At 48.0% G+C, this 14610-nt stretch overlaps 1 protein-coding gene and 1 long non-coding RNA gene across 2 annotated transcripts; one reads left to right on the top strand and one right to left on the bottom strand.

The window, feature by feature from the left end:
• Positions 1-463: 463 nt before the first annotated feature.
• LOC310680197 lies at positions 464-2502 on the top strand. The gene is made up of 2 exons (XR_014512671.1): positions 464-2216; positions 2304-2502. It is a non-coding gene; the product is annotated as an uncharacterized lncRNA (long non-coding RNA).
• A 511-nt stretch (positions 2503-3013) lies between these two features.
• PRKAB2 (protein kinase AMP-activated non-catalytic subunit beta 2) lies at positions 3014-13273 on the bottom strand. Its single transcript, XM_083446547.1, has 7 exons — positions 13018-13273; positions 12582-12748; positions 9167-9260; positions 8412-8532; positions 8193-8326; positions 7873-7941; positions 3014-4200 (listed from the first exon to the last, which is right to left on the bottom strand). The coding sequence occupies exons 1-7, from the start codon at positions 13180-13182 to the stop codon at positions 4123-4125; spliced, it is 828 nt and encodes a 275-aa protein (XP_083302673.1). The 5' UTR covers positions 13183-13273; the 3' UTR covers positions 3014-4122.
• Positions 13274-14610: the final 1337 nt, after the last annotated feature.

Genomic DNA, 14610 nt, shown 5'->3' on the forward strand with positions numbered 1-14610 from the left:
CAAGCAGCCCCTTGTAAGGTCGTGTTGGCATGGATTTTAATATCCCCTAGGACAGGGGTCGGCAACCCGCGGCTCCGGAGCCACATGTGGCTCTTTTACACCTTTGCTGCGGCTCCAGAACGGATACTAGCGAGGGGAGGAGGCGCATTGTGCGCCCCGGCACTCCCCACTGCGGCGGGCGCTGTACTGGCTGTGACGTCGCATGGGGGCGGTGCGTGTGTTAGTCACGCACCGTCCCGACGTCACCTTCCCGCCCGCCCGCTACATTGTAAGGGGCATGTACGCTGGTCACTGCATTGAAAGGGGGCATGTACGCTGGTCACTGTTTTGAAGGGGAGTGAAAAACACACACAAAAAAGGTAACTTGTTAATTTAACGTTTATTTCTATGAGGAGGAGTGATTCTGAGGGGTCAAACAAAGAAATATAAAAATAACTTTTTTCTCACTTTTTTTATTAACTTGCACTCAGAGAACTGGGTCTTCCCAATATGATGCCCGGTGTAAACCAGTGACTTCTTAAAAATCCCTGCAACACACACACCCCTGCCCATATGACCTGGGTTGCTGTGTGTACAAGAAACCTGGTGGACAAGCAGCGGCAAGGACAGGCCCATCTGCTTCATCCAACCAAGTCTCTCTCACACATGCCAGGTCAAGTCCTCCATCCACGATCAAGTCATGGATGGCAGTGGTTTTATGAGTCACGGACCTGGCATTGCACAGCAGCACCTTCAGGTCATGTGGGTTGATCCGTCCGGTCAAGACCAGACCCGGAGGCAGGGATAGTCCTCAAACAACGACTAAACCTGCCTCCTCGGTAATGACATGGTCTGATCTTAGCATAACTCCTCCTCCTACCGTTGATCACTGAGATCAGGTGTCCCAGCGCACGCACACACACACCCCATGGAACCTGCCCCAGACATTCTGTTGGCTGGGGCCCACTACCCGGCAGAGCTGACCAGCAGCCACAGCCCTTGTGAAGCCTGTCAGGCCCCGCCCAAAGCCAGGTAGAAAGAGGCAAGGCAGGACCCTTCTGAGGCAGTGTCTAGGGTGGATAATGGACTTGCTGAGGGTCCAGAAGCTAAAACTCAACCCAGGTACAGCAAAGGCATTATTAGCAAGCAGTGAGCAGCGCCAATCTGTTTTGGGTGGAGTTGTGCTCCCTCTAAAGGAGCAAATTTTGAGCCACATCCTTGGAGGGGTAGCCTTTGGAGCCACTTACACTGATGCACATAAGTGGGTTTGCTGGGGCATGGGGCTGCATACACACAGCTGGACAGCCAATGTCTCCAGATCTCAGGGGCTCCCCACAATCCCTATAAAGGCCATAAATCTACGAAGCCATGACTTTGCTTGCTTCTAGTCACTTTTCCACCACAGGAGCAAACATGAGACATTGCCCCCCCCCCAGTCCAAGCTAATAAGAACCACAACAAGAGACTCAGCACCAAGCCTGTTTTCCATTTAATAACGTGCATAATTTTTTATTAAAGTTACATTTCAATGAAAAAAAATCTTCAGTTTCTGTACACAATAAATTAAAACTGGACTGTGCCCCTGATGGGAAAGGGGTCAATGTAGATTCTGGGATAACCCTCCAAAGTCTCTCTGACGACACTTTTTCATGGTAAAGGGAAAACTGGTTCCTCTTACCCCATACAAGCTGCCATCAACAGGAACACTTGGAAGAGCACCACACACCCATTCTATATTGCAAGTATCTGTAATACATTAAAAGGAACAGTATCCTGTGCAGGTGCTCCCTGTGGCTCCCCATGCTCAGCCAGGACCTCCTGCTGTGAGGAGGAAAAGGATTAGGCTGAATATGAAACTCCATTACCTCCCCCCCCCCCCCCGTTATTTGGAGATGCTGACATCATCTGCCTCTCACCACCCAACAGGACAGGGTATTTGCATGTAAAAGGAGCTGTCTCTCCTCAAATCCTTCTTGATGCAAAACAACTTACTTAACTGCTTAAGCAAGACACAGATGGGACCTGTGAAGGCAGTTCAAGCAGGCTGGGATGGAGGTGTATGGACCACTCAGCCCTTTCCTCTATCCAGGCTGACGCTGAACGCTTTTGGCTGTATGAGCACGTAGCTAAAGGCTAGGGAGGGAGAACTTGCAAATCCCTCAAGTAGCCACAAAGTGTTCAGCTCCTCTCTGCCAGGCAACCTGCCAGTAGGGAAACCATGCAAGAGCCATGTTGTTGTTTAGTCGTTCAGTCGTGTCAGACACTTCGTGACCCCATGGACCAGAGCACGCCAGGCACTCCTGTCTTGCAAGAGCCATACAGAGGCCCTTTTCTATTTATGCCCCCCCAAGCCTCTGCCACTTTAGCCCTGCCCCTTCCCTGGCTGCTGCCAGCACCAGCCCACTTCTTAGTTCACCTCAGCTCTTCTATTCTCTTCCTGCATATCTGCACTTCTCTCCACATGACAATCTGAGCCGACAGCATGGTCCAAGTGACTACTAACTTAACGCTGCTTGCGTATATGTGCCCAGAACAACAGCACTGGGTAAGAATATTTCTTAAAGCATCTAATTCACTCATTTCCCCACCCCCAAATAGCCACTGTTTTGAAGGCTAGAAAATGTTTAAGACAACAGTAAGTCAAAACTGTGATTCTCAAGATCCTAAGAGATGTGCTAGCCGCCAGAGAAATGTCAGGTATCTCAGGACTTTTTTCCATGCCCCTATAAAATTCACTCTTAAAACACACACAAATATATGTCAAAATGACCGCTAAGCTAATGTGTTAGGGAAAGGGAGTGGTCAACTACAGGTCACACCAAGTTCCATTGTAAGATTTGATGGTCTTCCCAAAACAGGTGTAGTGTGAGGGCAGTAGCCGGGCTCTCCCCAGCAGCTGAGGGCGAGAAATAGGCAGGAAAAGCCAATTCCAATGAATGTAAATATTAAGTAACTATTACCTCAACATCTTAAAACAGCCTCAACATTCAGATGCAATATGCCTTTGATTCTGGGGATAAAGAAGAGAGGAAAGTCTTCATAAACCTGCTCTCTTTATTAGCTTCCAGCTGGCTGGGCAAAATGGACCTTTGGTGTGAGACTGCAAGGCAGCTCCACATTTCCAGCGTCAATTACATTCCACACCTAGCATTGCAGCTACTTCCTGCTGCACAGTATTTGTTTGCATATGTCTGCAGACCACAGCCGATTCTTTTCTTGGATAATAAAAACATTCTGATGAGGAGTGACTCAAGGGCCCTTCACAGGAGTGTCCAACACTGAAAATACTGCTCCAGAACAGTGTGATTCCACAGGAAAGGACTAGCACCTTATGGTGTAAGATGGCACCACACTGAAGCAACTCTGCAATTTTGAATGTGGCTGTAAAAGGCCTGCAGCGGTAGGTGTTAAGCATGTAAGAACTGCCCTGCCCCATTAGACCAGAGGTCTGTGTAGTCCAACACACTTCTTCCGACCATGGTCAACAAGATGCTGTCAGGAAATGGACAGGCAGCACTTGATGGGAACAGAGATTCAGTAGCTCACTCCTTGTAAGTGTGGAGGTTCTATCTAGTCATCATGATTTGTAACCATGTGCCAGCTAGACCTATCCTCTGGGTCCCGGTCCCCCCATTGTAGCATCCCTTGGAAAAGGCCCTATGTTAACCAACAATGACTGGAACATAAAGGGAGCAGGAAATGTATAATTCTCCCAGGGCCAGGTAAAATAAGGAGCAGCCGATCTCTACCTTAACACTGTTCTACTCCTAGAAAACGCTTGGGGGATTACAAAAGGCTGTCCAGGATAGGTTAGCAAGAAAGGAAGGCTCAGTGCTTCTTCACATTCCCCAGGAGGAAGCCATTTCACCCCCATGGTTGATAAGTCTAAAGAAGATAATGCATCCCCAAAATTTGGTAATATCCTTATGCTACAAAGAGGTGCAACTTGTATGTCACAAACAGCCATCAAGGAAGAAAGCTCTTGATCAGCCTGCAAAGCCAATAGAGACTGATCTCATGCAGAGCAGTAGCCTCTGATGAAGAGCCCAGAAGCCGACTGCCCGCTCTTGTGTCTGCTTCTATTCCGATGTGCGCAGACAAAGCAGCGGCCTGTGCTCCCATGGAGACAAGGACAGACCCAACTCAGATGGGCTTGTAGAGGAGAGTAGTGACGTATTTCTTCTTGTAGCGATGAGTGGCGCTGAGCACCATGACACCATCCTGGGAGGGAAGGAGAGAGGAGGATTTAAAGGGTTCTAGAATACCATGGCATGGTGCTCTCCACTACATGTTTTGGACTGCAAATCCTATCAGCTCCAGACAATATGGACAATCGTCAAAGATGATGGGAACTGTAGTCCCAAACATCTGGAGAGCACCAGGTATTGGCTACCCCTCACTAACTGCTTACAGAGGGCTGGTGGGGGAAGTTCTGAGCAGGGGTTAAGAGAATGAAGATATTAGAGCAGAAAGTTTGTGCTTAGAGGGTTTTTACACACTTTCACCCTTCCTCTTTCCCCATCCTTAATTTTCTTCCAAAGTAAAATGTTGAGAGCAGTAAGGAGTTAATCTGCTGTGCCTCGGAGCTGAAGGGAAGAGCTTATCAGGCAGGACGTGACGTAAACAGCCTGCTATGCTGTCTGTGTTCTGGGGAAAGCGAAAGCGTTAGTTGAGCTGCCCAGCTCAGGGAGAGAGGAGCTGGGAAAATGCAGCTACACTCCGTTGGATGCTGATATATGTATATATGTGTTTTTGGAACAATAAAGAAGCTAGAGAAAGAGGAGCTGCCATCTCCGGTGTCATCCCTTATCACACGCGAAGCTGCGCTAATTCTGCTGATGATTTTACGACCTACAGAGGCCCGCGCAGAGGAAGCGTGCCGGGCGCCATTAGACCATAAATCTGTCCGAGGAGATTTATTGGAAGAGACTGAACTCAATTAAAAACATAAAATACTTGCAGACTCAAAGTGTAAAATGGGCTGCTCCCATCCTCATTGAGAAGAGCTGGAAGAAAGTGGGATATTTGAGAAGAGACACTTGGAGCAGAACAGCAGACAAGATATAGGCAGCGTCTGACATAAGAGGTGCTTTCCATTTCAGGTAAAGGTAAAGGACCCTTAGACGGTCAAGTCCAGTCAAAGGCGACTATGGGGTGTGGCACTCATCTCCCTTTTCAAGCCAAGGGAGCTTGTCCACAGACAGCTTTCAGGGTCAAGTGGCCAGCATGATTAAACTGCTTCTGGTACAACGGAACACTGTGACAGAAAACAGAGCGCACAGAAACGCCATTTACCTTCCCGCCGCAGTGGTACCTATTTATCTACTTGAACTGGTGTGCTTTCGAACTGCTAGGTTGGCAGAAACTGGGACAGAGCAACAGGAGCTCACCCCATCACACAGATTCAAACCATCAACCTTCCGATTGGCAGGCCTAAGAGGCTCGGTGGTTTAGTCTCTCATTTTAGCTTCTCCCCAAGAATGCTTTTTTTTCTGAACAGCTCCCTCAATCACAGCTATCTTACCCTGAATTCTAAACTGTTAAAACCCACAACTGGGCAAGGAGGTAAAGCAATTAGCACTTCCGGGTTGGCGCTTCTGGTTAATGGCGGATTTCCTCCGTCTCGGAGGAATCCGCTCCCTGGAAACAAGGGTCTGACCGCCACGGCGAGGCGGAGACCCGTGAAAAACCACGGTCGGAAGAAGACTGTGGGCTTGAGATTCGGCACGTACCTTTTGCGCCTCCCCTACTCGCAGGGAGACCCGGTTTCAGGGCTCCGGAACGACGTGGGGTGAGTGGCGCGTTACATCGAATCGACCGCTACTTTCAGGGAGTGAAGCCGCACAGCTGTTGCCAGAAAGCGCCGACTTTTCCTGTGGACATTTGGACTTTAAGTAAATTTTCGTAAGTAAACTGAATTGGATCACTAAATATTTGGATTTGGCACTTGAACGTGAAGGTCTAAACAGGAAGTCCACCTTCCGTTTTGTAAAAAGATTAAAGCAAAGCCGCTGTAAGCTGAAGCCTATGAAAAGTATTCTGTAAAGTATTAATTTTCACCATTTAAGACACTGAACATACCCTCGGAAGCAGGGGAAGAGGGGGGAATTCTTTTGTGGACGATTTTAACCTGCAGGACAGCAAAGAAGACGACTTAATTTACCACTGTCTCGAGCCTGGGATCGGTCTGTCAAAAGGCTTTATGATTAAAAACAAACAAACAATAACGGGGAATGGAACACATCTTGATGGACGGTTGAATAGAGCTATATATCTTTTCGTATTGATTTCGTGGTATTTAAAAAGAAGAAGAGCTGATTTGTAATCTTGTAACTGAATTCTGAACTGAAAATAACAAAAATAGAAACTGTTGCCGATAGAGGGAGCTTTAGAAACTGTTGCGACTGTTACACTTCTGAGGCGGAAAATTCCATTACAGAATGGAGGCTGTGAAATAAGTGGCCTTGAAGAACTTTAAGATAATACGGGAAAAACAAGAAGCTCCTGGGAACATGGCTGATAAAATAACTGCCCTGTTGGAACAAGTGATAAAGACAGTGGGCACTCTTGAACAAAGTATCTCTGGCTCGGAACAGAATGTATCTGTTTTGGAACAGAAAGTGAGTAATCCAATAGGTGCTGTTCGGGATGTGGAACCAACTTCGAAAGGGCAAGTATTGGAGAAGAGGATGGGACAACTAAAACAACCTGTTTTGTCTCTGCAAGATGAAATTCAAGTGGAAGCCTTGGCCTCAGTGTTTCAAATTGATGGACATAAATTGAAGTTCGAGGTTAGGGACGTTGAAAGTCAGATCTGGAGAGGCAGTGCCCCACTCGGACTGATTAAGGCAAGATGGATGGACTTTTTGTTGGAGGGTGGCACTGCGGGAAAGCCTGGAAAAATGGATTTCCGTAACCTCAAAGAGACTGTGGAGAATGCTTTGGAATACCTTCTGGATTATAATTTTGAACATGGAGTTTGGACAAGCATGTTGAAATTGAATAAAGGAGCTGCTGAGAAAAAAGCCCTTTGGGATTTAATTCCAGGTTTTGAAAGAAACCTGCAGACAGACCAGGGAGAAGACTTAAGAGCCTCGGATATAAGAGCACCGGGTTGATGGAATTAATTGTACTGACAGAAAAGACTGATAATTAGCAGAAAAGACTGATAAAATCCGAAACCAGGGGGAAGAGATGGTGGGGGGAAATTGGGAATTTTCTAAAACAGCATTTAGTATAATATTGCATAATTAAGGAATGTTGGGAGATGGTGGAATAAAATTTATTGGACTTTAGTGGAAATATGATAAGGATTTGAGACATCAGGATTTAAGGGCATAAGACTTAAGGGTTTTTTCCTTTCTCTCTGTATTAGATTGGAGTATAGATAATTTTCTAGATGGTTGATGGGAGGATAAGGTTTAAATGGATTAAGATAAATAAGTGAGCAAACAGTGAAAGATGGAAAGAATTTGCTGATTTAATTAATAATTGGAATACAAAAAAGGAGGTGGGAGGAGGTCGAGGAAATAAGTTACAGAAGGATGGAATTTTGAAAAATGGAAGGGTTTTCTTTTTTAAATGTCTTTTTTTTGCTTTTTTCTTGTTGGTGGGGTGGGGGGGAGGTTTTCTATATAATCTTTTTAATTTTTAATTTTGTTTTTTTTTTCTCTTATTCCATTGTACTTTGTCTTTTTCAATTTTTTTGTATTTATGAAAAATGAAATAAATATTATTTTTTTAAAAAAGGAGGTAAAGCAATTAGCAAAATGGTGCCCTGCATGGCAGGAATGAGAGAGAAGAGAGAGAACACTCAGTACATTGCCCTCAAGCTCCGAGGAGGAGGAGCAAGAAGAGGAAGAAGCACTGCAGGCTGCCTGGTCCTGGCCTTACCTTAATTGACAGGGCATAGAGATGGTTCAGCATCACATGGTTTGGCTCAGGCAAGAGGGCTGGGTCACACTGAAACAGAAGGAAATGTCACTTTTCACCTATGCAGCCATTTCTAATTCTGTCACTGGGTGCTTACATGTACCTTAAATTTTAGCCGCATGAGTCCAATCAATGTGGGCACACCCCATAGCAGGTAGGTGTGACCTGTCCTGCTCCAGACACTCTGGGAACCACATCTCACTTTAGAGTAAGGCTGCACCTCCCACAATGGAGCCCTCTATAAAGGTCTTGCTGTATACTGCCTTCGGATTGGTACTCACCGAAATGTTAGTATCTTTGTTAAGGATGACTTGGAGGAGATGGGGAGGAAGAATGGGCGGGGACTTGAAACGCTCCTCAGGTCGATAAACATACATTTCTTGGCCATATATTCCAGGAGGGGAGCCAGAAAGGTCTATTAAAAATAAAGATAGTATGAGAAAGGAAACCAGGAAACACCATCATTTTAGATGTTGACACCAACAGCACAAGAAAGTCACCTCGACAGGAAGTCTCTGAACTTTCTAGGGAGTCCACCTTTAAAGCATCAAACACTTCGAAGTCAGACTTCCTGACATGAATCAGATTGTTAATTGTCCCCATCTGACTGGTGACCACTGGCTGAAAAACAAGACAGAGGTACATGCCACAGCCGCAGGTCAAATCCCCACCCTTCCCAACATATATATGCAGAGAACAAAGTCACATCCCAGGTGAAGCAAGGAGAACTGTGTAGAGGAGGTTAAACACAGCTACAAAAAAGGAAGACTTAAAAATCCTCAGTAGTGGTAGATGTAACATATAAGCAATGCAGAACACAAGGTCTCACTATTCAATTAAAACCTACGAACTACATCGAAAAGCCAGTCAGAATATGTACTAGGGGAGCAGTACATAAATTCAGAAGGACAGTTAAGTGCCAGGGATTCTACCCTAAAAAAAGAAAAAGAGAAGAAATCATAGAAGCAGTCAAAATAATCCAGCAAAACTGGAAGGAAAGCCAGGGGCCTTGTCATTGGCAATTTTAGCCAGAAGGTCCTGCTTGCCTCTTCTAACTATCAGAAGCTACAGAGTGCACTGATAGTTAACCCAGGGATGTAGCCTGCAGCATGTGACCCTGGCTCAGAGAACTAAGCTGACAGGGCAGGCAACAAGGTCAAGCCCAGCCCACCTGAAAATGTACGGGGGGGGGGGGGGGACATGCAGAAGGACCTCTCAGCGATATGACACAGACACATGGAAGAAAAGGAGTTACCTCGGAGGGATCATGAACCCACTGGCCATCCACAAAGAACTTGTACTGGTGCTCCCCTTCAGGAAGGTCCAGAATAGCGACAAAGTCATTGTGGCTAAAAGGAGAGGGAGCAATTATCCACAGTGAGAGGCAACAGCTTAGAGCCTCATCCATCCACTCACAGCACCATCTGCCCACTCATGTATCAACTATGGTTCTATCCTGCCCCATAACCATAAAGCTCCAGGTGGCATACATAACCTTTTAAAAAACACAACAGAAATAAAAATAGTCAATATAAAACACGTTACGCATTACTTTCAAAAATGGGGAAATAAAATCTATTAGAAGCCCCCCAAAAGCTTGCAAAAAAACCAAACGGACAACTTAGAAAACTAATCAAACTACTCAAAGTGTAAGTGAGCTACATTGTGCCAGAATTTACAGGGAGCCCTGAAAAGAACAGCAAAGTACTAAAGCTGCAATTGTCATGTACTGTCAAATGCCACAGCAATACTGGCACGAGACTGGGTTACCTGGAAGAACACAGAGCCACCACACAGAGCTCCCTGAATCTTAAGATCCCCTTTGGGGGCCCAATTGCGTATCCTACTGTCAAGTGAAAAGAGGAGATGGCCACAAAGGAGATGGCCTACTCAATGATGGACCCCGTTAGGGAACAGCCTTTCCAGAGCTCACATGGTGACTTCTTTATAGTTTTTCAGTGCCACATTAAAACTTTTTCATCACATTTAAACTCCTATTTCAAAGCAGCCCCGTGGTCTTTACTGTTTTAATGTTGCTTTAGAGAAACCTTATGTCCTCATTCTTTCAGGGTGGTTTTTAAGGTGAGCGGTTGGCACAGTGGTTCATCCCTCTGAACGCTTTACCCATCAAGTTCAAGGGACCTCCAATGTATGCCAGCTTTCTCTCGAGTCTTGTTCTCTGTACAATATTGTATGAAATAGACCAGTAAAATTTCCAAATTACTGTAAGGTCTGGAATTTATTAGAAATCCCTTGCCTTCCCTTTTAGGTGCTGGTGGGGAGGGAGGCTTAAATGAGAACAGCCTGTCCTGCCGTTATCTTTGTGCTCTTACAACCTGTGACAGCTGGGGAAGCGTCTCAGTTGCAGTAAACAGATCCAAGTAAAAGAAGTTAAAGTTAAGCACCTGTGAGGAAAGGTTAGTTCCACCCACTAATTAGCATTTAATTAATCATCACCTGAAGCTGAAACAGAAGCACAGCACAGGGTGTTGCATGCCAGAACCTAAATCTCACAAGGGTAATCCTTTAGCTGTAGCTTTCAGTTCAGGAGCTGAATGCCCATGAGAGGAAATCTTCTAGAAAGCAAAGAGTTCTAGCTGGCAGCTCTACTCTAGAAGGGAAGCCTACAGTGGTTGTAGTAAACCTCGACCAGACACACAGATTGCACTCAAGTTTGGAAAGGACTAAAGTTTTACGTTTTACCAAGCCCACAATGCCTAGATCAGGCGTCCCCAAACTAAGGTCCACGGGCCCCAAACCCCGTCTCCCAATCGCAGCCTCCTCACGCGCCACCCAGGCATCTCCCCGCCCACCTCCCTGCCCCAGAGGCCGGCGGTGCATAGTCGGCAGCCTGCCTGCCTGCCTGAGCCGCCGCCCACTGTGGGGCGCAGAGGCCGAGAGGGCAGCCTTGAGGGGGGAACAGTGTCTCTACCAGGGTCTGAGGCGTCTGAGAAGCGAGGAAGGAGGGGAGAAAGGCCTAACCCTAAGCCAAATGCTGACAAAGTATTCAGAACACTGCCCAGGAGTACTCTGCGAGAAAATCGGAGACGAAGCGAGCAGGGACTGGCCCGCATGAGGGCCTTCCTGGGGATGCAGCGCACCACGCCCTCGCCTCATAGGGTACCCACCTTGCCCCCCCTGGGCCCGGTACTGACTCCAATCCCCTGATCTGGCGCACCTGCAATGCCGCGAGTTCGTGATGTGCCAGAGGAGTTGCCCCCGCAGTGAGTCGGGAGTCGTGGGGACGGGTGACACGCAGGCAAGCTGGCATTTGGGGATTTGGTGTTGGAGGACAGGCGTGCAAGCTGGGGGGGGGGGGGTTAGGGAGAAACACAGGCAGGTTGGGCCGTGAGGATGGGGCTTAAGGATTAGGGAAGGTTAGAGAAGCACATGCATAGGCTGGGTTGTGGGGAAGGGGGTTAGGGAGACATGTATAAGCTGGGTTGTGGGGATGGGGGCATGGAAGGCCTGCATGTAGACTGGGCCATGGGGGTTAGGGAGATCCCTGTGTAGGCTGGGTTGTAGGGACGAGCATTAGCAATACTTCCCAATTGAAATACTTATAGAGTGGTGCCCCGCAAGACGAATGCCTCGCAAGACGGAAAACCCGCAAGACGAAAGGGTTTTCCGTTTTCAAAGGTGCTTCGCAAGACGAATTTCCCTATGGGCTTGCTTCGCAAGACGAAAATGTCTTGCGATTTTTGAGGGGGGTTTTCGCTCCCCAACCCCTTTTTCTAAAGCGCTAAGCTGCTAATAGCCTTTTAGCAGCTAATCTGCTAATCCCTTAAGCCTTTAATAGCCCTTAAACTGCTAATAGCGCTAATAGCACTAATCCGCTAATGGGCTTGCTTCGCAAGACGAAAAAACCGCAAGACGAAAAGACTCGCGGAACGGATTCTTTTCGTCTTGCGAGGCACCACTGTATGTTGATTAAAATCATTCATTTTAAATATTGTATTGTTTTTCCTGTTTTTTGTGCACTACAAATAAAATATGTGCAGTGTGCATAGGAATTCATTCATATTTTTTTCAAATTATAATCCGGCCCTCAACAGTGTCTGAGGGAAAGTGAACCGGCCCCCTGTTTTAAAAGTTTGGGGACCCCTGGCCTAGATAGTGGGCGAATCTGCTCCTAAACAAAATATAGACTTCATCTTCAGTTCAAGCTCAGTCTATGCCGTTTAGGTTAAAAGCAGGATTCATAAGCTAAAGAGGTGGTGTAGATCTCAGTTCCATTTTTTAAAAACCAGCTTTTTCAGTTTTCAAAAAAGGGCATGTTGAAGTAGGCTTAAAGTGAGAGAGAGCCCCCCTGTGTTCCTGGGGAGACTACACCTGACTACATCTTCTCCTCAATCATTGTTTCCTTTACAAAATCAAGATGCTACTGCCCTACCCTGCCAGGACTTTTATGTGAAGCATTTCAAACCTTTGCAATATGCCATGTACGACACGGGGCCATCACACACCAAAGTCAGGCCTTCAGAGCATCCATCGCAGCAGAGCACAATGCTTCGCACGGGCTGAGCCATCAAGCCCTAACAATCCCATGATGCGCATGGATGTATGTAAGCAGTTCAGCCTTTCATTCCCAGACCCCCATTGCTCTTCTGGCCGGTGTAACAACCTCTCCTCCCCGACACACAGGCAGAGCAGCATTTCCGCCAAGGCACCTTTTAATGAGAGGGATCTTGGCACTCCAATTGTTGAAGGATCCAGAGATGAAGACTTCCTTCCCTCCCTCCGTCCATCGTATGACGGTGGGACGAGCCTGCTGGGCTGGCTTGATGGACTCGTCCAGGTCATGGTGCCAAGACACAAAACCTTTATCCCCGGGAAGCTGCAGGAGGAAAACAAGAGCTGCATCTTTCCCCCTAGCTCCCCCCCAGCGCCCAGGGCCAAGGGCGCTCCGGAGCCCGACCCCTCCAGCCCCCGGGAGGCGGCCCTTTGGATTCGGCTGGGGGGGCACTATGGCGGGGTCCCCCGTGAGGCCTCCCTCGGAGCAGCTGGACCCCCCCCCCCCGCTCCCCAGCCGGGTCTCTAGTCGGGGGGGGCAGAAGGCAAGACGCCTCCTCGCCCCCCCCCCCGCCGCGGGTCCTCGAGGGCTACCTTGGCGTCGGGGGCGCTGAAGAGGGCGGGGTCGTCGCTGCTGCCCACCATGATCTTGTGGGGAGGGGGCTCCTTGGCCGGCGGAGCCACCCCGGAGCCCTCCGAGCGGGGCGCCTTGCTCCCCGGACGCTCTCCGGAGCCGCGCTCGCTCGCCGTGTTGCCCATGGCTGGGGAGCGAAGGGGGTCCCGCGGGCAGGAGGAGGAGGCGGCCGCCGCCCTTCGCCCAGGGCCTCCTCTCCGGCGCCCCTGGCGCCCTCTCCCCGGCCCGGCGGGCCCCCGTCAAAATGGCGGCGCCCAAGGAGCGCATGCGCCCCGCGCCGAGGCCCCACGGGAGGGAGCGAGGGAGCCTCCGGCGGGCCGCTTTCTCCTCCCGCGCGCGCCCCGGCGGGCAGTGCCGGCCAGGATGGGCCTCTGGGACGGAGGCCGAGCGGGAGAGGCCCGAGGGGAGCCGGAAAGCTGCGCCAGCCGTAGGAAGCCCCTCAAGGCGCTGGTCCTCATTGGGCCGCTGCTTCTGCCGCCGGGAGAAAACGGGGGGGGGCGGGGGAGTGAGAAGAAGGAAGATTAAGGAGTTGAGGAGTGTGAGAAAGTCCGGAGGAGGTGTGAGGAAGCGACAAGGGAAACTGGGCGGCCCCACCGCCAGCCCTCGCAAGGGAGAGCCGAGGCTGCCATCTCTGCTGCCGCTGCTCTGGGCCTCTTTCCCCGGGATGCAGAAAGGTCCCTGCTGGGCGTTTCTGTTCCTTCGTGCGCCCGCATTCACCTGCTGCTTCCCTCCGTTCAGCCGCTTGCAGAACCTTTTGGGCTTTAAGCCACTCTTTCAATACGCACTGTTAACATTTATTGGTCAGCCAAAGGCAGGTTATAGCCAAAAGGCAAATGAAAAGCAAACAGGTTTTAGCAAGCAAGCAAAGAACAGCACGATCAAACACATGTAATAAAACTCGTACAATAATATGTAAAACCGTATCTCGGGTTGCGAGGCCAGAGTCCTAGGCTTTCTTGAGTTGGGAGCCTTTTACCACAAACTAGCAGGCTAAGCCAGGCTAGAAAACAGATGTTTAATTTATTCAATGTCACTGAGGTTGGTGATCGGCTTTAATAATAATAAACATTTTGCCCTTGGAATTTCACATTACTTGCAATATAGCATAGAGTATATAATGTCCTCTCTTATCTGGCATCCACAGATGCAAAAGCGCTGTTCTCTAGGACTTTTCTTCTTTTTTTTTTTTAATTTTTTTATTGAGTTTTCAAACAGATCATACATACATCATAAAAAATCCAAAAAGGAGATCATAACATACAATTAGTGCCAAAAAAGGAAAGAAAAAAGTGAAAAAGAAAAAGTACTTCCCTTCATCTCGGTCTAGGTTATTTAACCATCCTATCTTTCAGCGGTCTCCATTCTCTCTCTGTATCTCAACTTCACAGATTTTATGTATCACCTACTGTAATTTTAATATTACCTAAGTTTGTTTCTGTATATGTTAAAAATTTATTCCAATCATTAATAAATTTTTTACTTTTTTGATGCCTGATTCTCTGTGTCATCTTAGCTAATTCTATATATTCAAATACTTTAATCTGCCATTCTTT

This window comes from Podarcis tiliguerta, assembly GCF_965153285.1.
Source record: "Podarcis tiliguerta genome assembly, chromosome: 6".
Classification (NCBI taxonomy): domain Eukaryota; kingdom Metazoa; phylum Chordata; class Lepidosauria; order Squamata; family Lacertidae; genus Podarcis; species Podarcis tiliguerta.